Genomic DNA, 22,587 nt, shown 5'->3' on the forward strand with positions numbered 1-22,587 from the left:
TGGAAGGGACCATAAAAATAGGGGCAGAAACAGGCCATTCGGCCCATCGAGTCTTCTCCACCATTCAATCACTGGCTTATCCAATTCTTCCAGTCATCCCCACTCCTCTGCTCTCACCCTATACCCTTTGATGCCCTGGCTAATCAAGAACCTAGAGTGGAATGTCAAATGTTCAAAGGGTAGCAGACACCAACAGAATCAACAAACTCATTCGTAAGGCCAGTGATGTTGTGGGGGTGGAACTGGACTCTCTGACGGTGGTGTCTGAAAAGAGGATGCTGTCCAAGTTGCATGCCATCTTGGACAATGTCTCCCATCCACTCCATAATGTACTGGTTAGGCACAGGAGTACATTCAGCCAGAGACTCATTCCACCAAGATGCAACACTGAGCATCATAGGAAGTCATTCCTGCCTATGGCCATCAAACTTTACAACTCCTCCCTCAAGAGTGTCAGACACCCTGAGCCAATAGGCTGGTCCTGGACTAATTTCCACTTGGCATTCTTTACTTATTATTATATAATTATTTATGGTTTTATATTGCTATATTTCTACACTATTCTTGGTTGGTGCAGTTGTAATGAAACCCAGTTTCCCTCGGAATCAATAAAATATGTCTGTCTGAAAGTTGAAAGTAAATGTATTACTGAAGTACATATATGCCACAATATACTACCCTGAGATGTTTTCTTGCAGGCATTCACAGTAGAACAAAGAATGATCGAGGATCATCTCTTCCTTCCATTTGAGATATTTACCAGGAATGCTGCATATGCAAGTCCCTTAGCCTTGTCAAGGATCCTTCCCATCCGTCCCACAATCTCTTTGATCTCCTAGCATCAGGAGCATTAGGGCAAGGATGGGAAACAGCTTCTTCCCCCAGGCCATGAGACTACTGAATGCCTTGTTGCTACCACCGTCTCATAACATATGAAGCCCCAGTAGTGTTATACCACTTTCTTTTGAACTTGTGTCATAAAAGCACTTTATGCTACATGTCAATCTTCTGGAATATATTTTATTATTTGTTAATTTATTTGTGGTAATATTACTTTGTGTTGTGTGTGAGTTATATGTACTGTGTTGTGCACCTTGGTCTGGAGGAACGTTGTTTCGTTTAGTGGTATACATGGTTGAACAATGATAAACTTGAACTTGAATCAATGAAAAACTCCACACAAACAGGGAGAGACTGGCAAGCAACCAATATTAAAAAGAAGACAAACTGTGCTGGTCCATAAAACACAAATAATAAAAAAATAAATACATATATAATACTGAGAACGTGAAATGTAGAGTTCTTGAAAGTGAGTCCATAGGTTGTGGAATCAATTCAGTGTTGAAATGAGTGAAGTTATCCACATTGCTTCAGGAGCCTGAAGGTCGAGGGGTAATAACTGTTCCTGAACCTGATGGTGTGCTACTCAAGGCTCCTGTGCTTTCTTCCAGATGGCACCAGTGAGAAGAAAGCAGGCCTGTATGGTGGGGCTCCTTGGTAATTCAAGGTACCACATTTTTTTCATGAGTTCCATAGCAACCCACTATGAAATAGCATCGACTGAAATTATGCGATCGCACTTGTGCGCTGACCTTTTTTATCTTGTGTCCCTCATCTGGGGAAAACCCAACTGTGGAAGTGCATGCAAATTTTCCAATAAAAATAAACTGATCTTAGTATCACTTCTATGCTCCAATTGTGTAAAATCTGACGTATCCCACAACCAGGGAATTATCGGCTTGTGAGCCTGACATTAGTAGAGGTAAACTTGTTGGGAGGTATTCTAAGGGACAGGATATGTGTGTATTTTGATAGACGGACTCATAAAGGATAGTCAGCAAGGTTTTATGCATGGTAGGTCATGTCTAACTAATCATCTAGAGTTTTTCAAGGAAGTTACTAGGAAAATTGATGAAGGCAAGATAGTGGATGTTGTCTACATGGACTTTAGCAAGGCATTTGACAAGATCCCACATGGGAGCTTGACATTCAAGTTGAGGTAGTAAATTGGTTTAGACATTGGCATCGCAGGAGAAGCCGGAGGGTCATAGTAGAAGGCTGTCTCTCTGGAGGCCTGTGACTAGTGGACTGCCGCAGTGATTGGTCTGGGTCCGTTGCTGTTTGTCATCTATATCAATGATCTGGATGATAATATGGTAAACTGGATCAGCAAATTTGTGGATGATTGGGGACGTCGCGGACAGCGAGAAAGTATATCAGAGCTTGCAGTGGGATCTGGACTAGCTGGAAAATGGGCTGAGGAATGGCAGATGGAATTTAAAACAGACAAGTGTGAGATGTTACACTTCGGTAGGACTTTCCAGGGTAGGTCTTACACAGTGAATGGTAGGGCACTTAGAACAACTGGATCTGGGAATAAAGGTCCAAAATTTATTGAAAGTAGTGGCACAGGTTGATAGGGTCTGAAAGAAAGCTTTTGGCACATGGGCCTTCATAAATCAAAGTACTGAATACAAGGAATGGGATGGTTTGATGAAGTTGTATAAGACATTGGTGGGGCTTAATTTGGAGTATTGTGTGCAGTTTTGGTCATCTACTTACAGGAAAGATGTAAATAAGGCTGAAAGAGTACAGAGAAAATTTAAAAGGATGTTGCTGGGACTGGAGGACCGGAGTTATTAGGAAAGATTGAATAGGTTAGGACTTTATTCCTTGGAACACAGAAAATTGAGAGGAGATTTGATAGAGGTATACAAGATTATGAGGGGTATAGATAAGGCTTTTCCCACTGAGGTTGGGTGGAACTACAACTAGAGGTTTGGGTTAGGGGTGAAAGGTGAAAAGTTTAAGGGGAACACGAGGGTCACGAGAGCGTGGAACGAGCTGCCAGTGCCAGTGCTGCATGAGAGTTTAATTTCAATGTTTAAGAGAAATTTGGATAGGTACACAGATAGCTATGATCTGGGTGCTGGTTGATGGGACTAGGTGGTTTGAATAGTCTGGCACAGACTAGATGGGCTGAATGGCCTGTTTCTGTGATGCACTTTACCATGATTTTATAACTGATGGGCTAGGGGATATTTCTGCATGAAATAGCCATTTTGGTGGTTGAGGCAGAAACATTAGGGGGATTTGGGAGCTCTTTAGATAGGCACATGGATGATAGAAAAATTATGGCTTATGTTGATAGGAAGGGTTAGATTCAAATCAGAGCAAGTTAAAAGATCAGCACAACACTGTGGGCCGAGTGGCCTGTAATGTAATGTTCTAAGTTCAAAGTTCATCCAGAAATATCCATGTTGACCATCCACAGGTCCCCAGGTTCTGCATGGGTGGGAATCCTAATGGCTGGTAACCACCCACCCCCAGTCATTGGGATTGGCAGTCTGTGCAAGTCTCTCCTACCCTTTAATTTCTTGCATGTTCATGTGCCTGTCTAAGAGGCTCTGAACACCCCTAATGTGTTCGCCTCCACTGCCCCAGGCAGCGCATTCCAGCCACACCAGTATTTATGTAATAAATCTGAGCTGTACATGTCCTTTAGCTTGTCCTCTCTCACATTAAATGTATGCCCTCTGGCACTATAAACACGAAAGATTCCGCATATACTGGAAACATCTTTTCCAGTCAGTCCAGATGAAGACTCTCTGCGGAAATATCTTGTTTCTATTCCTCTCAATACAGCAGTCTGACCTGCTGTGTCTCTCTGGTATTAAGACGCAATTCTGGGAAAAAAGACAAATTGGCTATACTGGATAGACAGAGATACAGCCAAAAGAGAATCCCTCAACTGAGAGAAGAGGCAATGAATCCAAAAGCAGGGTTATTATTCACTACTGAATTACATCCAAAGCTTCCACTATTCCAAGTCAAATTAGAGTTAGGTATTAACAGCATAGAGGAGAAACAAAAATAATCTGCATACTATTCACATGCAGGAGATGGTAAAAAATTATTTTAATGTAGGGCTGTTCCTGAACTTTCAACATTTTACAGATGTAGTCTGATACACTAACTCAATCATTTAGGAACAGCCTCTTCCCCTTCACCATCAGACTTCTGAACAGTCCAAGTACCCATGAACTCCCCTCGTTATTGCTCTCTTTGCACTATTTACTTCTGTAATTTATGCACTCAGTGGACAGTTTATTAGATGCAGGAGGAACTCATAAAGTCACCCTCTGAGTGTCTGTCCTGCTGTTGGAGCTCATCCACGTCCAGGTTCAGTGTGCTGTGCGTTCATAGATGCTCGCCTGTCCACCACTGTTGTAACGTGTGATTATCTGAGTTACTGTCGCCTTTCTGGCAGCTTGAACCAGTCCGGCCCTCCTCCTCCGACCTCTCTCATCAACAAAGCACTTTCGCCCACAGAATGGCTGCTCACTGGATGTTCGTTCTGTTTTTTTCCCGCACCATTCTCTGTAAACTCTTTAGAGACTGGCGTACTTGAAAATCCCAGGAGATTTGCAGTGTCTGAGATACAGCCGTCTGGCCAAAGTCACTTTGATCACATTCCTTCCCATTCTGCTGTTTGGTCTCAACAACAACTAAACCTCTTGAGCATGTCTGCATGCTTTTATGAGTTGTGTTGTTGCCATGGGTTGTCTGATTGGACATTTACATTAACGAGCAGATGAGTCTAATAAAGTGGGCCACTGCGTGTAGATTTTATGTACTGCTGCCACAGAACAGCTAGTTCCACATCATACTTCAGTGATAACAAACCTGATTCTGACATTGAAAACTTCTAGCATTTTTAAATCTTTCTTACAGAATCCCAGGTGCCTGTTCACGTACGCTATACCAGCCCCTGGCTAGTACAACATAAATAAAGTGAACAGAAATCAGAAGGCGACTTAAGACTTGAATTTCTGCAGCATTATCTATCGTTTTATGATGTTTCAAAATGCTTTATAGCCAATGAATTGTGGTATATTCACACTTGTGACGTCGGAGATCTGTCGGCCATTTTGAACACCACATGATGCAAAATAACACGATAGAGAACAGTTAAACGTTTTAGTGATGTTGATTAAGGGATATATAGACCAAGAGACAACTCTGACAAACAGCCCAAAAACATAATATTAGTGGAGGTGAAGGAAGATGGAAGGTGAGATGCTGTTCTGTTATAGGAGACCACAAACAGATGGGTCAGAGTGGGGCTAGGATGCAGAAACATGAGAAATAGCACCTTATATTCCATATCTGTACACCCGTCCCCACTCACACCAAATTCTCCAACTTCTGGGTCTGTAATTTGCCCATGATACAAAGATAGTGTTGTGGATAGTGTAGAAGGTTACGATGGGACATTGACTGGATGTAAAGCTGGGCTGAAAAGTGGCAGATGGAGTTAGATCCGGAAATGAGTGATGTAATTCACTTTGGAAGGTCAAACGTAAAGGCAGAGTACAGAGTTAATGGCAGGATTCTTCACAGTGTGGAGGCACAGAGGCATTTTAAGGTCCAAGTCTATAGATCCCTCAAAGCTGCCATGCAAATATATAAACAACACACACAAAATGCTGGTGGAACACAGCAGGCCAGGCAGCATCTATAAGGAGAAGCACTGTCGACGTTTTGGGCTGAGACCCTTCGTCAGGACTGACTGAAAGGAAAGATAGTAAGAGATTTGAAAGTAGTGGGGGGAGGGGGAAATGCAAAATGATAGGAGAAGACCGGAGGGGGTGGGATGAAGTTAAGAGCTGGAAAGGTGATTGGCGAAAGTGATACAGAGCTGGAGAAGGGAAAGGATCATGGGACGGGAGGCCTTGGGAGAAAGAAAGGGGGGGGGGGGGATTTCCAGCATCTGCAGATTTCCTCGTGTTTGCTATGCAAATATATAGAGTGGTTATGAAGGTGTGCAGTGTCTTCATTAGTCCAGGTTGAGTTCAAGAGCTGTGAGGTAAGGTTGCTGCTCTACAAGAATCTAGTTAAGATGACACTTGAAGTATTGTATTCAGTGCTGTTCGCATTATAGGAAGAATATGAAAGCTTCAGAGAGGGGCAGAGATTTACCAGGAAGCTGCCTGGATTAGAGAGCATGTTTTATGAAGACAGGTTGAGCGAATCAGGAACTCTCTCCTTGGAGCAAAGGAGGGTAAGAGGTGACTTGGTGGCAATGTATAAGAGGCATAGATAGAGTGGGCAGCTATTGCCATTTTCCCAGGGGAACAATGGCTAATATGGGAGGGCATCATTTTAAAGTTATTGGAGGAAAGGATGTCAGATGTAGGTTTTACATACAGAATGGTAAATGCATATAATGTACCTAAGGGGGTGGTAGGAGAGGCAGCTACATTAGGAATGCTTAAGAGACTCTTAGATAGGCAAATGGATGATATAAAAATGGAGGGCTAGGTAGGATAGCAGGGTTAGTCTGAGTGGATGGGCAGGAGTGTGCTTTACTGTTCTATGTTCTGATAAATCATCTTCTCAGTCCATATCAGAAATGGCCATTTTTGCTGTAAACCATCTACCCGTGATAGACTTTTTTTTAACCTCTCCTGTTAACACATCTTGACCAGCCATCTACAACCCATCCTACCTCTTTGACCCCCCCATAACCCTCCCATCACACTGCCCCCCTGCAGCCCCATTAACAACCCATCCCCATGGCCATAACCTATATCTTTCTCCTATTCAACCCTTGAACACTTTCTCCACAGATGCTGCCTGACCTGTTGAGTTCTTCTGGCACTGTCTGTTTTTCTTTCAGATTTCCAGCATCTCCACGGTGTTTTTATGATTTTCATTGTTGCTGGCCTTGATAAATGTTACCCAGTGCTCATGGAACTACAGCTTTAGCTATCTTCTTATTTTACTTCTTAATCTCCAGGTTTCATCACTTTTCCCTGACAAAGACCAAAGATTTATTGCAGCACACAATATGTTGGAGGAATTCAGCAGGCTGAGCAGCATCTGTGGGAGGGAGGGGGGTGGGGAGGAAGGAATTGTCGATGTTTCAGCTCGAAACCTGGTATCAGGGTTCACAATCCCAGGGCATGGTTTTGACAAGAAATGTCAACAATTCCTTTCCTCCCACAGATGCTGCTCAACCTGCTCAGTTTGTCTGGCAGATCGTGTGTTTCTCGAGATACCGGCATCAGCGGTGCCTTGCGTCTCTATGATTTTCTTGGGTGTGTAACTCTGAACCCTCAGCCTGCTGGTGTCTCCAGCACCACCCAGTGGAGGTAGACATAAATGACCACCCTCAGAAACTCAATCCCACTGCTGTCAGAGTGCTGCCTCACAATACGAGTCTGTAAGAACTGAACATAGACCGGTACAGGAACAGGCATTGCAGCCCAGAACGTTGTGCCAAATTAATTAAGTTAGCATTCAAATGCCCAACTAAACAAGTACTTCTGCCTACACAATGTCCGTATATTTCCATTCTCTGCATATTCATGCATCCATCTACGAGCCTCTTAAATGCTTCCATCTTCTTTCACTTTGCCTCTACTCCTGGCAGTGCGTTCCAGGCACAGACCGCCCTCTGTGTAAAAAACTTGTCCTGCACATCTCATTTGAACTTAGTCCCTCTCACCTTAAATATATGGCCACTAGCGTCAGACATTTCCATCCTAGGAAAAACATAGAGTGCCTTGTAAAAGCATTCAGTCCCCCACAACTAGTTCCACATTTTACTGTCTCATTTTCTAAATTTAAAATATATTTAAGTAGGATTTTTTTGAGTTAACTACAAAACACTGCGTCGAATCAAAAGAGAAATTCCAAAACCTGTTAGCAGTTTACCAAAAATTAAAACCAACATTGTGAGGCTGAAAAAGTACCCGTCCCCTCCGTAATTACTACGCTAACTTTCCATAGGTGCAATACTGTGTATTACCTTTCCAACTCATCCAATTTGTTGATGTAGAATACTGGAGGATCACCTGAATAAATACCCACTCTCTCCGTAAAGCCCAATAGTCCAATAGATTTTCATCAGACTAAATCAAAATGAAGACACGAGCATTCAAAACAAGTCAGGGAAATGATAATGAAGAAGCACAAATCTGGGGAAGGGTACAAGACCATCTCAAAGGCATTGAACATACCTCAGAGCTCAGTGCAATCCAATCAAGAAAACGTGGAAAAAATATGAAAGCACAGTCACGCTGCTGAGGTCGGACCATCGCTCTAAACTCAGTCTCCGGTGAAGAATGGCACTTGTGAGATGCAGGAGTCAGTGGCTACAACTAGAGATGAAGTTCATGGCTCCACAATCTCTAAGGCCTTGTGCAAAAAGTGTATTTCTAGAAAAGTGGCAAGGAAGGAGCCCTGGCCAAAAAAAAAATCATATCCTTGGTCGCAAAGACGTTGCAAAGCATCACTTATAAGATTTTGTAAAGAGGTAGAAGATGTTCTTGTGGTCGGATGAGACTAAAGTGGAACTTTTTGGCCTCAACAGTAAGTGATAGGTGTGGTGTAAATCTAATTGGGCGCATCAGCCAGGTAACACCATCCCTTCCACAAAGTACGGTGGAGACAGCACTATGCTATGGAGATGCTTTTCAGCAGCGTGGTCAGGATTAATGGGAAGATGAATGCTCTAAATACAGAGCAAGCCTGGATAAAAACCTGACAGCCCCTACCAGAAAGATTAAGCTGGGAGGAAGCTCGTCTACAGCAGGACAACGACCCAAAGCATACTGCCAGAGCGACCATGCAGTGGTCTCAAAGGGAGAAAATTGATGCTCTTGAGTGCTCAGTCAGAGTCCTGACCTTAACCCAATTGTATGTCTCCAGCAAGACCAAGATTGCTGTTCACTGCCGCTCCCTAACTAAATTGCTCCCCAGGTTGAGCAATTTTACAAGAAATCTTGCTCCATCATGTTGTGCAAAGCTAACAGAACCTTATTCAAAAAGACTACTGGCTGTATTAGATGCAAGAAGTGGTTCAACTAAGTACTGAGCAAAGGGGGATGAATACTTTTGAACTGCTGACATTTCAGTTTTTGAATTTTTAGTTAGTCATGCTTTTCAATTCTCCCTGTTTTTTGGGCTCTGCTATGAAAAAAGGAGCATGTGATTCACAAATAATATTTTCAGTTGAATTGATCAAAATCCCTGGTTGTAATGTTTATTTATGTGAACAAGTGATTGGGGGCTGAATACTTTTACAAGGCACTATCTATACTTTATCTACACATTTCATAATCTTATAAACCTCTATCACATCTTTGCTTAGTTTCTGCCGCTCCAGAGAAAACAACCCACGTTATCCAACCTCTCCTTATAGCACAAGCCCTCCAATCCTGGAAGCATCCTGGCAAATCTCCGCTGCACCCTCTCCAAAGCCTTGACATCCTTCCTATGGAGGGTGGGAGAACCAGAACCGAATACAATACTCAAGATGTGGTCTAACTTGTTCTATAAAGCTGCAACATAATTTCCTGACTTCTGAATTCAATGTCTGGCACTCGGGTCCCAGGCAGTCACCCTTTGGGTAAAAAAAATTAAAAGAGACAGCAATTATTAGTTGCAATTCTTAGCTGGGTTTGAAAGTGTATTCTGAAGTATGACACTTTTAATGACCACCATTCCTTTGGGCAGTTAACTGAACTGTGAATCAACCTACACTTTCTACAGGATAAAGCCCAGTCCATCACAGGCAAAGTCCCACCATTGAGTACATCTACACGGAGCGTTGCTATAGGAAAGCAACATCCATCATCAAGAACCTCCAGCGCCCAAGCCATGCTCCCTTCTTGCTATCACCATCAGGCAGGAGGTTTTTAGTGAATTTATTATCATATTACGTATATGTCATCATATACAACTCTGAGATTCCTTTTCTTGTGAGCAATCACAGTAAATATAAGAGACACAATGGAAGGTTGTTTTAGTTTTTTTTCTCTTTTTCTCTTTTATTATAATTATCTTTTTCGTGGTTAATTATTAAGAGATTGGGAGGTTAGACTCCATTTGTTACTTGGAATATGTGTTTCTACATGTTAACCATTATTAATGTACTCCTGATCTCTATGTATTAGTATTAATATTGTTTATTGGGAACTTAATAAAAAGATTGAAAAAGAAAGAAAGGAATCAATGAAAGACTGAACCCATCAGGGCGGACAATAACCAATGTGCAAAAAAAAAGCTGTGCAAATACAAAAAGAAAGAGCAAAAAATGAAATAATAATAATCATCATCATAAATACAGGTGACCCCCGTTTTTCGAATGTTCGCTTTACGACAACTCGCTGTCATGAAAGACCTACATTAGTACCTGATTTCGCTAACCAAAGAGGATTTTCGCTTTTATGAAGAAAAAGACGCCCACTTTATACGCGTGTTTACCCTGAAAAGACTACCGTGACCGTGAAGCCTTCTGCGGGCAGTTGTGTGTGCATGCAAGTACGTGCGTATGCGTGTACGTACGTAGGTGCGTATGCGTGTACGTATGTAGGTGTGTACGTGCCAATTTTTTTTCTCCAAATCGATTTTGGCTGGCTGTCTTCCCGATTTTGATAAGTGAAACTACACTGTAAATACAGTATTTCTACTTTATATAGGCTGTATATTTATCATATCATTCTTGCTTTTGCTCTATGTTCATGTTATTTTACATTTTATGTGCTATTTGGTATGATTTGGTAGGTTATTTTTTGGGTCTGGGAACGCTCAAAAATTTTTCCCATATAAATTAATGGTAATTGCTTCTTCGCTTTACGACATTTGGGCTTACAAACGGTTTCATAGGGATGCTCTACCTTCGACTAGTGGGGGAAACCTGTAAATAATATCAAGAACATGAGATGAAGAGTCCCATCACAGTACTGTTCCCACTGAACTGGACTCACTTTCAAGGTACAAGAGCCTTAGGTCACACATCACCATGTTCATACTACCCTACAATCATCAGGCTCCTGAACCAGCGTGGATAACTTCACTCACCACAACTCTGAGCTTACAGACTCACTTCTAAGGAGTCTTTCCAACTTACGTTCTCAGTTTTATTTTTTATTTGCACCTATTTGTCTCCTGCACATTGTTTGTCAGTCTTTATTTATGTATACTTATATATGAATTTTATTGTGTTTTTTATTTTCCTGTAAATGCATGCAAGGAAGTGAATCTCAAGGTGGAATGTACATGGTGACATGTAAGTAATTTGATAATAAACCTGACTGACTTTGCAATAATAATTATCTATTTGTGAAGCTGACGGCTGTCACTACAAAAAAAGCCCAACAATGGAAAAGAGGGAAGATCATCTTACACAGACTATCTGTCTGATTATCAGGATTATCTGGTCCTCTGCAATTTGACTGACTCTGACTTTTACCTGCTCATCTGCAATCTTTACATATTTCTGAATGCTCCAGAGTCACATAGTACATTTCGAGACAGGCCTTTCAGTCCACCTTGTCGAGATGTTGGTGCAGAAACACTCGGAGTACTGTGAGCTGATTTAGTCAGCCTGTTTTAGGATTTGAGGGGCAGCTTCTTCATGCATTGGGTGACGCGTATATGGAACCAACTGCCAGAGGATGTGGTTGAAGTTAGTACAATAATAACATCTAAAAGATATTTGGATAGGAACATGGATACAAAAAAGGTTAGAAGGATATGGACCAAATATAGGGAAATAGGGTTAGCTTAGATGGATATCTTGGTCAGTATTGCTGAGTTGGGCCGAATGGTCTGTTTCCATGATGTATTACTCAATGAGTCTATGCTGACCATTAAGAACCATTTACACTATTCATAGATATTCAGGGGTACTTAAATCAATTGGCATATTATAGATCATAGAATAAGCTGAAGGATTTAACTAGTACTTCTACAGAACAGGGGTGTATGGGGTGTCCAGGGAAGGGTAGGGGCATGTAGTGTTCATTCTGGGGTAGCTCACTCTTCCTTGGTCCCCATCGGACACTCAGCTCTCAGCTGTGGCTCCAGTAGCTGTTTGCACCCCAGGACACTGCCTTGGCAGGCAGGCTGAACCAGCTGAGGGCCTCATACCCTGGAGAAATAGAGACATTCCTGTCCTAGCATGCAAAGTCAGCTTCAGCAGACTGGGCAGATGGGATTAATGAGATCCGGTGGTTAGGGAGGCAGTACTGCAGCGCTCTGTGGAGAGCAAAGGGCATGACAAAGCACAGGAGATGGCACGGTCATCCACTACGACCAAGGAAGATCCCAGTTTGTGACGATTGTTCGTACCACTGGACCCAGACTTCTGAGGTCGAGAGAGTGGAACTGCCCCAGTGCAACGGCTTTTCCACTTTAAAAAATCTCCTGCACAGATTTCCCGTCATCGTTGGATATGATGGACAACCACCATTATAGAACATAGAATGTTACAGCACAGTACAGGCCCTTCAGCCCAGAATGTTGTGCTGACCTTTTAACCTACTCAAAGATCAATCTAACTCTTCCCTCCTACATAGCCCTGCATTTTTATATCATCCGTGCCCACTGAAGAGCTTTATAAATGTCGCTCAAGTATCTTCCTCTAGCAAGAGCCCCAGCAGCGTGTTCCATGCACCCACCAGTCTCTGTGTAGAAAACCTACCACTGACATCCCCCGTATACTTTACTCCAATCACCTGAAAATTAGGCCTCTCATCTTAGCCATTTTTTTCCCGGGCCACGGTAGAGTAGTGGTTAGTGCGACACTATTGCAGTCATAGTTCAGAGTTCAATCATGACGTCCTCTGTACGTCTTCCCCATGAAATGTATGGGTTTTCTCCAGGTGCTTCACTTTCCTCCCACAGTCCAGGATAGGTTAATTGGTCACTGTAAATTGTCCCGTGATTAGATTGGGGTTGATGGCAACATGGCTCAATGAGCCGGAAGTTCGTATCTTTAAATAAAATAAAATGAATAAAGAGCTGCTGGCCGTCCATGCTGCCAATGCCTCTTATCATCTTGTACACCTGTGTCAAGTCCCTGATATTTATTCTTCCTAAAGTAACAGATTGAGTAAGAATGTGAAATTAACAACATTTCCTTAATCCTCTGCAGTAGGACTTTCATTTTCAAGTCACACGGTACTCAGACCTGGAAAGAAATTACCCTCCCTCTTGTTTCTCAACGAAAATCCTGGACGTACGTCTATTTCTGAATGGTGTGGAGAGGAACTTGGAGGATGTTTCTCCTGTTCTGTCACGGGAGTGCAAGGTCCTGTTGGACTAACAGACCTGCACGTGACGTGCTTATACTTGCCTGTTCCACTAATAAATAATTTAAGAAAAATAGTAGTCTTGGGACAAAATATTAATGTCGGCTTGTAAAAGTGTTATAAGCAACACTTACCCATATTCTTTCAGAACTTTAGATGCAAGGAGAAGAATAGGTTTGATGATCTTCATTCCATCCACTCCTCCGTCCAGTGCATCATGGTCTTCATACCTGGGGAATTAAGAATCATTTAGTCCGAGAGCAATACAGTATGGATACAGGCCCTTTGGCCCAGCGAGGCCATGCTGACTAACCATCACATCCACCTAGCTGGTCCCAATTTCCTGCATTAGACCCAAATCCCTTCACCCCACGTACCTGTTCAAGCGCCTCTTAAATGACACTATTGTCCCTGCCTCACCCATTTTCTCTGGTAGCTCGTTCTACAGGTACACCACCCCTTGCCCCTCAGGTCCCTCTTAAATCTTTTCCCTCTCCCCCCCAGGGGTTCCCAAACTTTCTATGCCTTACCATTAACGGTGGACTTCAGGCTGGGAACCCCTATGCCTCTGCTGTGGGCTTCCCCTCCTTGGGAAAAGACCATCCACCTTATTTATGCCTCTCATAATTTTATACACTTCTATAAGGTTGCCTCTTATTCTCCTATGTTCTACGGAATAAAGACTTAGCTTGGCCAACCTTTCCCTATGACTCAGGCCCTCTAGTTCGGGTGATGCACTTGTAAATCTTTTCTGCACTCTTTCCTGTTTAACCACATCTTCCCTATAACAGAAATGTACATAGTATCATTATTACAATCAGAGCCAGGTTTATAATCTCTGCCATACTGTATGCTGTGAAATCTGTTGTTTTGTGGCAGTGACAAAGCATCAAATAATTACTTTAAGTGGCAATAAGAAATATATTAAAGCAGTGAAAAAAATAGTGAGGTAGTACTATGATGAAGTAGACTTTGTGAGTCGTGAGTCCAGTGGAGCCTGGAGGCCCAGTGGCGGCCTGTCCTGGGGTTAGAGGTCGTGGGTGGGTGGCTAGGAGGGGGGAAAAGGTGCTTCACAAACTCAAGAAAATCTGCAGATGCTGCAAATCCAAGGAATCACACACAAACGCTGGATGAATTCAACAGGCCAGGCGGCATCTATGGGAAAGAGTAAACAGTCGATGTTTCAGGCCGAGACCCTTCATCAGGAAAAGGAGCTTGTTTTGTTTTGCTGCACAGTTTGCCTTCTTTCGCATGTTGGTTGTTTGTCAGACTTTGCTAGTGTGTAGTTTTTTTGTTGATTCTCTGTTCTACTGTGAACGTCTGCAAGAAAATGAATCTCGGGGTAGTATGGGGTGACATATACAGTATGTATTTTGATGAAAAATTTACTTTGAACTTTTGCTGAACGTTGTGGGCATGGTACGTTGGCACTGGAATTCGCCGAGCAGCCTGCACTTTGGTATCTCCAGGAGCAGCTTGCAAGGTGTGCGTCTTTGGGGTGCGGCCCTGGAGACGACCCGTTTCCTCGCTGATGTCGCCGACTGCAGCGTTGCGGGAAATTGAAACATCGACAGCAGGCGCAGCTGTCAGAGGCCTCTGCACTCGAGCGATCTCTCGCCCTCTCTCTCTCTCTCTCTCCTCCAATGGTGAGTGAGAATCTGTTGGCTCTGAGCCGGGGGAACTCGAATAAGCGACATGGCAGGTTGTAACATCGAAACAGTGAGCTGTTGGCCTCCCCTCTCAGGGTGGCAGGCACGATCTCTCTCCCTCTCTCTCGCTAATGCCTGTTGGGATGTTGAAGTGTTGGGATGGACAGTAGTTTTTGATGGACTCTGGGGGCTTGCTATTGCTCGCATGGTGGGAGATGAGGGGCTGATGTTTTTACTGAAGCAAGGGCGGAGGGGAAGGAGGAAAGGCTGATGCTTTTGCTACTGCTTGTGCGTGGCAGGGGAGACGGGGTTCTAACGTTTTTCTGTCATTTCTTTGGGGATTATTTTTCCCTCCACTTTGTGGATGTCTGTGCATTATAAAGATTTTGAGTTGTACTGTATACATGCACTGATATTAAATAGAACCATTGTTGATGCATTTCAATGTATGTTTCCCATATACACATGATAAATAAATTCATGAATCTGAAATTCTGGTAGTGTTTTCCCTTGACCTGCCTCTTCCATTCCTCTTCGGTAAATGGCCCTCATACTGTTTCCCTCCTTCGCTTTCACTGCTGTCTGATGCCTTGGCTGCCAGAATGACTCTTTTGTAAGTTTGCATTGGGGTACAGCACCCAAAACTATCTGGATTTAAGCGCTGTAACCCTGGGAAACAACAACCTTCCGCCATTCTTTGGTTGACTACTCTATGCTCAGAAGCCAAAAGTTCTGACTACATAACAACATCTTGAAAAGTCATCTGTTTTTGCTTAGCATCCTGTCTGTTGTACTTTAAGAAAACAAACTGAATTCCCTAGGTCTTGTTTTCTCAAACCACTGCTAAGTTTAATTGTCAAGACTGCTTGAATTAAGTTTGGCATAGCGCCTAAATGAAACAGTGTCATCTGTTTCCAGATAGTTAAGCTCTTTTTACACCATGAGTTGGATTAATAAAAAGTTGCTTTAAAAAAGATCTCAGGGGGTCATAGTGCACTTCAGCAGTCCTTTTGGCCCTTCTACTCCATGCCAGATAATTATTCTGCCTAGTCTCATCAACCTACACCTAGACCATTGCTCTCCATACCGCTCTCATCCACGTACTTATCCAAACTTCTCTTGAATGCTGAAATAAACCCCGTAACCACCACTTCTGCTGGCAGCTCGTTCCAGTCTCACCACCTCCTGGAACTAAGAAGGTCCCCGCTCATGTTCTCCTTAAACATTTCACCCTACACTCTTAACCTATGACCTCAAGTTCTAGCCCCACCCAACCTCAGTGGAAAATGCTATTTCCGCTCCGTCTGCCATAAGCGGAACTTGGTCAGTGGCTGAACGTTTGAATTCCGACTCCCACTCCCGTTCTGACATGTAGATCCATGCGCCAAGATGATCACTCGCGTCAGACGACATGACACATAGCGAACAAACAATCCGATCTTAAACCTATGCCTCTAGTGTGTTTAGCATCTCTTTCCGGGAGAAAGACTATGTGCTCTCACCCTCATGATCCTATATACAGTACCTCTGTCCTGCGTCCCAGGGAATAAAGCCCTAGATTACGCAGTATTTCCTTGCAACCCAGGCCCTAATGCTCAACCTATGGCCTCACTCACCCCACCACTGAGCTCATCTAGACGGAGCATCGTTGCAGGAAAGCAGCATTCATCAGCAGGGACGTGGATAACCCACGTTATGTTGTCTTCTCATAGCTGTCATCAAGAAGGTACTGGAGCCTTGGTACTCACACCACAAAGTTCAGGAACAGTTATTACCCCTCAACCATCAGGCTCTTGAACTTCACTTGCCCTATCACTGAGGAGTTCCCACAACTTATGGACTCACTTTCAAGGACTCTTCATCTCACATATTTATTGCAGATTTATTTATGATTGTTATTTATTTTTTTCTTTTGTATTTGCGTAGTTTGTTGTCTTTTGTACACTGACTGTCCACTGGTTAGGTGTTGTCTTTCACTGTTTCTATTATGACTTTAGAGTTATTGAGTGTGCCTGCAAGAAAACGAATCTTGGGGTTATATATGGTGTATATACAGTTCTTAAAAAGGTATTCAGCCCCAATAACTACTTTCACACTTTACTGCCTCATTTTCTAAACTTAAGATACATTGAAATAGGATTTTTGAGCTAATCTACAAAACATTGTGCGCCCTGCCAAATCAAAAGAAAAATTCCAAAATATACTAAACATTAAAAACCAAAATTGTGAGGCTGAAAAAATATTCATCCTCTTTGTAATTAACTTTTCTCGGGTGCAATGCTGCAGAACCCGAGGGCCATTAGCCAGTCCTCATCAGAGGATCAGAAGTGGAGAGGGTCAGTGACTTTAAATTCTTGGGTGTCAGTATCTCAGAGGATGTATGATGGACCCATCGTATAAATGTAATTGTAAAGAAAGCAAGACAGCAGCTCTGCTTCCTTAGGAGACTGGGGAGATTTGGAATGACATCAAAAACTTTGATGAACTTCTATAGATGTACATATAGGGGAGAGTATATTTGCTGGCTGCATCAAAGCGTGATATGCGAACACCAATGCCTTTGAACATAAAGTCCTACAGGTGGTGGATTTGGCCCAGTACATCATGGGTAATGTCCTCCCAACCACTCGGCACATCTACGTGGAACTCTGTCATAGGAAAGCAGCATCCATCATCAAAGATCCTCACCACCCAGGCCATGCTCTTTTCTTGCAACTGTCGTCAGATAGAAGGTACAAGAATCTCAGGACTCGCACCACCAGGTTCAATAACAGCTACTACCCCCCAACCATCAGGCGCCAGAACAAAAGAGGACAACTACACTCCTCTGTTGAGATGTTCCCATATCCAATGATCTCACTTTGAGGACTTGTTATCTTGTTATTTCGTGCTCTGGTTATTTATTATTTATTTATATTTGTACTTTCACAGTTTTTTTTCTTCTATGCTCTATTTGATCTTTCATTGATCCTGATACAGCTACTATTTTATAGATTTGCTGAGTACACCCACAGGAAAAAATATTCAGGGGTGCATGTGGTGACATATACAGTGCCTATAAAAAGTATTCACCTCCCCTGGAAGATTTCATGTTTTATTGTTTTACAATACTGAATCACAGTGGATTTAATTTGCCTTTTTTTGACTCTGATTAACAGAAAAAAGACTCTTTCGTATCAAAGTGAAAACAGATTTCTACAATTGATTACAAATACAAAACAAAATAATTGATTGCATAAGTATTCAAACCCTACAAGTCAGTATTTAGTAGATGTACATTTGGCAGCAATTACAGCCTTGAGTCTGTGTGGGTAGGTCACTATCAGCTTTGCACATCTGGACACTGCAAATTTTTTGCCATTCTTTACAAAACTGCTCAAGCTCTGTCAGATTGCATGGGGATCATGAGTGAACAGTCCTTTTTAAGTTCAGTCACAAATTCTCAATTACATTGAGGTCTGGACTCTGGCTTGGCCACTCCAGGACATTAACTTTCTTGTTTTTAAGCCATTCCTGTGCAGCTTTGGCTTTATGCTTGGGGTTACTGTCTTGCTGGAAAACAAATATTCTCCCAGGTTGCAGTTCTTAAGTTGCCCTGTATTTTGCTGCATTCATTTTACCTTCTACCTCCACAAGACTTCCAGGGTCTGCTGCAGTGAAGCATCCCCACAGCATGATGCAGCCACCACCATGCTTTATGGTAGGGACGGGGTGTTTTTGATATTGTGCAGTGTTTGGATTATGCCAAACAGCGTTTAGTCTGATTGCCAAAAAGCTCAGTTTTGGTTTCATCAGACCATAGAACCTTCTTCCAGCTGACTACAGAGTCTCTCACATGCTTTCTGGCAAACTCTAGCCGAGTTTTCATTTGAATTTTTTGCAATAGTGGATTTCTCTTTGCCATACTCCCATAAAGCAGCTACTGGTGAAGCACCCGGGCAACAGTTGTTGTATGCACAGTCTCTCCCATCTCAGCCACTGAAGCTTGTAGCTCCCTCAGAGTTGTTGTGGGTCTCTTGGCGGCCTCCTTCACGACTCCCCTTCTTGCATGATCACTCAGGTTTTGAGGATGGACTGCTCTAGGCAGATTTACAGCTGTGCCATATTCTCTCCATTTCTTGATGATTGACTTAACTGTACTCCAGGGATATTCAATGACTTGGAAAATTTTCTTGTATCCTTCTCCTGACTTGTGCTTTTCAATAGCCTTTTCATGAATATACTTGGGAGTGTTCTTCTGTCTTCATGGTGTACATGGTGTAGTTTTTGCCAGGATACTGACTCACCAGCAGTTGGACCCTCCGGATACAAGTGTATTTTTACTATAATCGATTGAAACACCTTGACTCTCTATTTGGAGATGTGGAGGTGACCTCCATTTAACTAATTATGTGTCTTCTAAGACATGAAAACTTCCAAAGGGGTGAATACTTTTTATAGGTACTGTATGCACTCTGATAATAAAATTCACTTTGAAATTTGATATTACCTTACTAACTCACCCAATTTGTTGATATAGAAAATTAGTGCCTCACCTGAATAAATATCCCCTCCCTCTGTAAGTTCCAACAGCATGGTAGATTTTCGACAGAACAAGCCAAAATGAAGACAAAAGAGCATTCAAAGCAAATTAGGGAAATGATAATAGATCGAAGATCTCAACACACAGGCCATGCTCTTCTCTCGCTGCTGCAATCAGGCAGAAGACACAAGAACCTCAAGAGCGCAAATCTGAAGAGGGTACAAGGCCACCTCAAAGGCACTGAACATACTTCGGAGCTCAGTGCAATCCATCATGAAAAATACGAAACCACAGCCATACTGCTTAGTCAGGCTGCTGGAGAAGAATGACACCTGTACAAGAGGCGACTGTGGCGCCAACGTCACTCTGAAAGAGCTGCAGGAGTCAGTGGTTGCAACTGGAGATGAAGAACATGGCTCTACAATCTCTAGGGCCTTACACAAAATGGGTATTCATGGTACAGTGGCAAGGAAGATGCCTTGGCTATCAACAAAAGCATACCCTTGCCCGTAAAGACTTTGCAAGGTGTCACTTAGAAGATACTATGCTGATGCTGATGAAGGCTCTTGCGGTCGGATGAGACTCAAGTGGAACAATCTGGCCTCAACTCTAAGTGGTACGTGTGGTCTAAATCTAATACCGTGCATCAACCTGGTACCAGCATTCCTGCTGCAAAGCTTGGTGGAGGAAGCATCACGCTGCAGAGATGCATTTCAGCAGCAGAGACTGGACATCTGGTCGGGACTGATGGGAAGATAAATGCTGCTAAATACAGAGACATCCTGGCTAAAAACCTGCTAGCCCCTGCCAGAAAGCTTAAACTGTGGAGGAAGGTCATCTTTCAGCAGGGCAACAATCCAAATCACACTGCCAGATCAACCATGGGCTGGCTTCAAATAAAGAAAATTGATGTCCTTCAATGGCCCAGTTAGAGTGCTTACATTAACCTGATCGAACATCTCTGGCAAGACCTCAAGACTGCTGTCCACTGCTGCTCCCCAACTAACCTGGCACAGCTTGAACAACTTTGCAAGGAGGAATGGGCAAGTCTTGCTCCATCACTTTGTACAAAGCTACTAGATACTTAACCAAAAAAAAACACTGCTGGCTGTAATAGCTGTGAGAAGTGGTTCAACTAAGTACTGAGCAAAGGGGGATGAATACTTTTTAACTGCTGACATTTCAGCTTTTTGAAATTTTAGTTTTTTTATGCTTTACAATTTCAATTTTCCATGTTTTTGGGGGGGTTCTAATGTCAAAAAAGGGGTGCATGGGCTGTTTAGGGAGGGGTAGCACCTCCGGCGGGGGTCCTGCCGTGCCTTTTTCAGAGCAGCTCGTCCACCTTCGGTCCCCACCTGACGCTCAGCTCTCACCTGTGGCTCCAAGTAGCTGTAGCACGCGCAGCGGCCACACCCCGGTGAACCGTCTCGGCAGACGGGCCAAACCGGGTGAGGGTAGCCGACGGGTCTTCGCCCCTCGGTGAGGTACGGGATCTGTCTGTCCCAGCGTGTGAAGTCTGGCCCTGGCAGATTGAGCGGAGGAGACCGATTAATGGTCCAATGGTCAAGAAGGCAGGCCAGCAGGTGTTGGTGGAGCGCTAAGAGCACGACAAGGCTCTTAGACGTCCTGGTCATCCACCGCACGAGGTGGTGATCTCTTTAAACTCACCCAGCAGGAGGCAAAGGCAAACCACTGCTGTAACCTGCCGAGTACATGATTTCCCAATATGTCAGAGCGGCGTGGAGGGAAATCGTCCGCCAACTGGAAATTCCAGATGCGACCTGACGATGACGACGAATGTCAAAAAAGGAGCATGTGATTCACCAAGAAAAATTCTCAGTTAAATCGTTGAAAATCCCTGGTTAGAATACTCATTTATGTCAACAATGGGTTGGGAGGCTAATTTACAAGGCACCATAGGTACTTAGATAATAAATGAACTTTGACCTATCTTATACACTCAGTGGCCGCTTTATTAGGTACAGACGTGGAACCTGGTGTGGTCATCTGCTGCTGTAGCCCATCCACTACAAGGTTTAATGTGTTGCGTGTTCAGAGATGCTCTTCTGCACACCACTGTTGTAACATGTGGTTATCTGGGCTACTGCTGCCTTCCTGTCAGCTTGAATCAATCTGGCCATTCTTCTCTGACCTCTCTCATTAACAGAAATGTCTCTCTCTGATATTTTTTGTTTGTCACACCATTCTCTATAAACTCCAGATACTGTTGTGTGTGAAAATCCAAAGAAATTAAAAGTTTCTGAAACCCTGTCTGGCACCAACATTCATTCCCCAGTGAAAGTCACTTAGTTCACATTCTTCCCCATTCGGATGTTTGATCTCAACAACTATTGAACCTTTTGACCATGTCTGCATATTTTATTGAGCTGCTTCCTCATTGGCTGATTAGATATTTGCATTCACAAGTACAAGTGTACCTAATAAAGTGGCCACTGAGTATATATTAACTGTCCAAAATAGCATGAAAATGTCACTAAGTTTCATGAGATTCCCATTTTATAAGTAATTGAGAAAACTGGACTAATTACTTAAACTCATTATCAAAAATCTCAGCAGAAAAGCTGAAAATTTCAAACACAATTAGTTTCATGAACTTGGGAGTAAATAGCTAGGGACTGTCAAACCTGATTTCTTTGAGATAATGAAACCTACCACAGGGCCTCTATGTGACCATGGGCTCACACCAATGATCACTTTGATTGAGCAATTATGGTTGGGTCATTAGCATTCACATCTTCTTGAAAAACAAATTCCAAAAGGGGAAAAGAAGGTTATGAATTCTGAGAATTGGCAAAAACAAAACTCTCTTGGAAACTTGGAAGTACAAATGATGAGCAGTCCCAACCAAAATATCAACCAATCATTTCTTCTGCATACTCTTGACTAGACTAGTGTGGAATTTCCTTGCTATCCTTTTAATCTCCTATAACTGTCATAGTTCCTGTAAGTGGGACTCTGAGGGAGATCAGAGAGGAAAATATTTGACAATATGTTTGTCAGCCAGTGAAGTTCAAATTACAGCCACTCTGTGTTGTCAATAGACCTCCACAAATCTCTGTTTATCATGAGCAGAATGCAGAGTCATTAATTTGGACAGAATAACCTAGGGAACTTTATTATTTTGCCTATGATTTATTACAAGTTCTAAAGCACAGGGTCTATTATCAATTTAATATGTACAAGGATGTGGCCAGGACAAGAGATACTGAGTAATATGGAGAGGTTGGACAGACAGAGACTTTATTCCTTGGAGTGTAGAAGACTGAAGTGATCTTATACAGCATAAAAT

At 42.9% G+C, this 22,587-nt stretch overlaps 1 protein-coding gene across 3 annotated transcripts in view; it reads right to left on the reverse strand.

Annotated features, from left to right (window-relative positions):
- The window catches only part of hemk1 (HemK methyltransferase family member 1), a 163,869-nt gene that overhangs the window by 20,190 nt on the left and 121,092 nt on the right, over window positions 1-22,587 (reverse strand). For all 3 annotated transcript variants that reach the window (XM_073072056.1, XM_073072055.1, XM_073072057.1), the window contains exon 9: window positions 13,241-13,336. In XM_073072056.1, coding sequence (XP_072928157.1) covers window positions 13,241-13,336 — 96 coding nt within the window. The remainder of the gene's footprint in view (window positions 1-13,240; window positions 13,337-22,587) is intronic.

This window comes from Hemitrygon akajei, chromosome 19 (assembly GCF_048418815.1).
Source record: "Hemitrygon akajei chromosome 19, sHemAka1.3, whole genome shotgun sequence".
NCBI lineage: Eukaryota > Metazoa > Chordata > Chondrichthyes > Myliobatiformes > Dasyatidae > Hemitrygon > Hemitrygon akajei.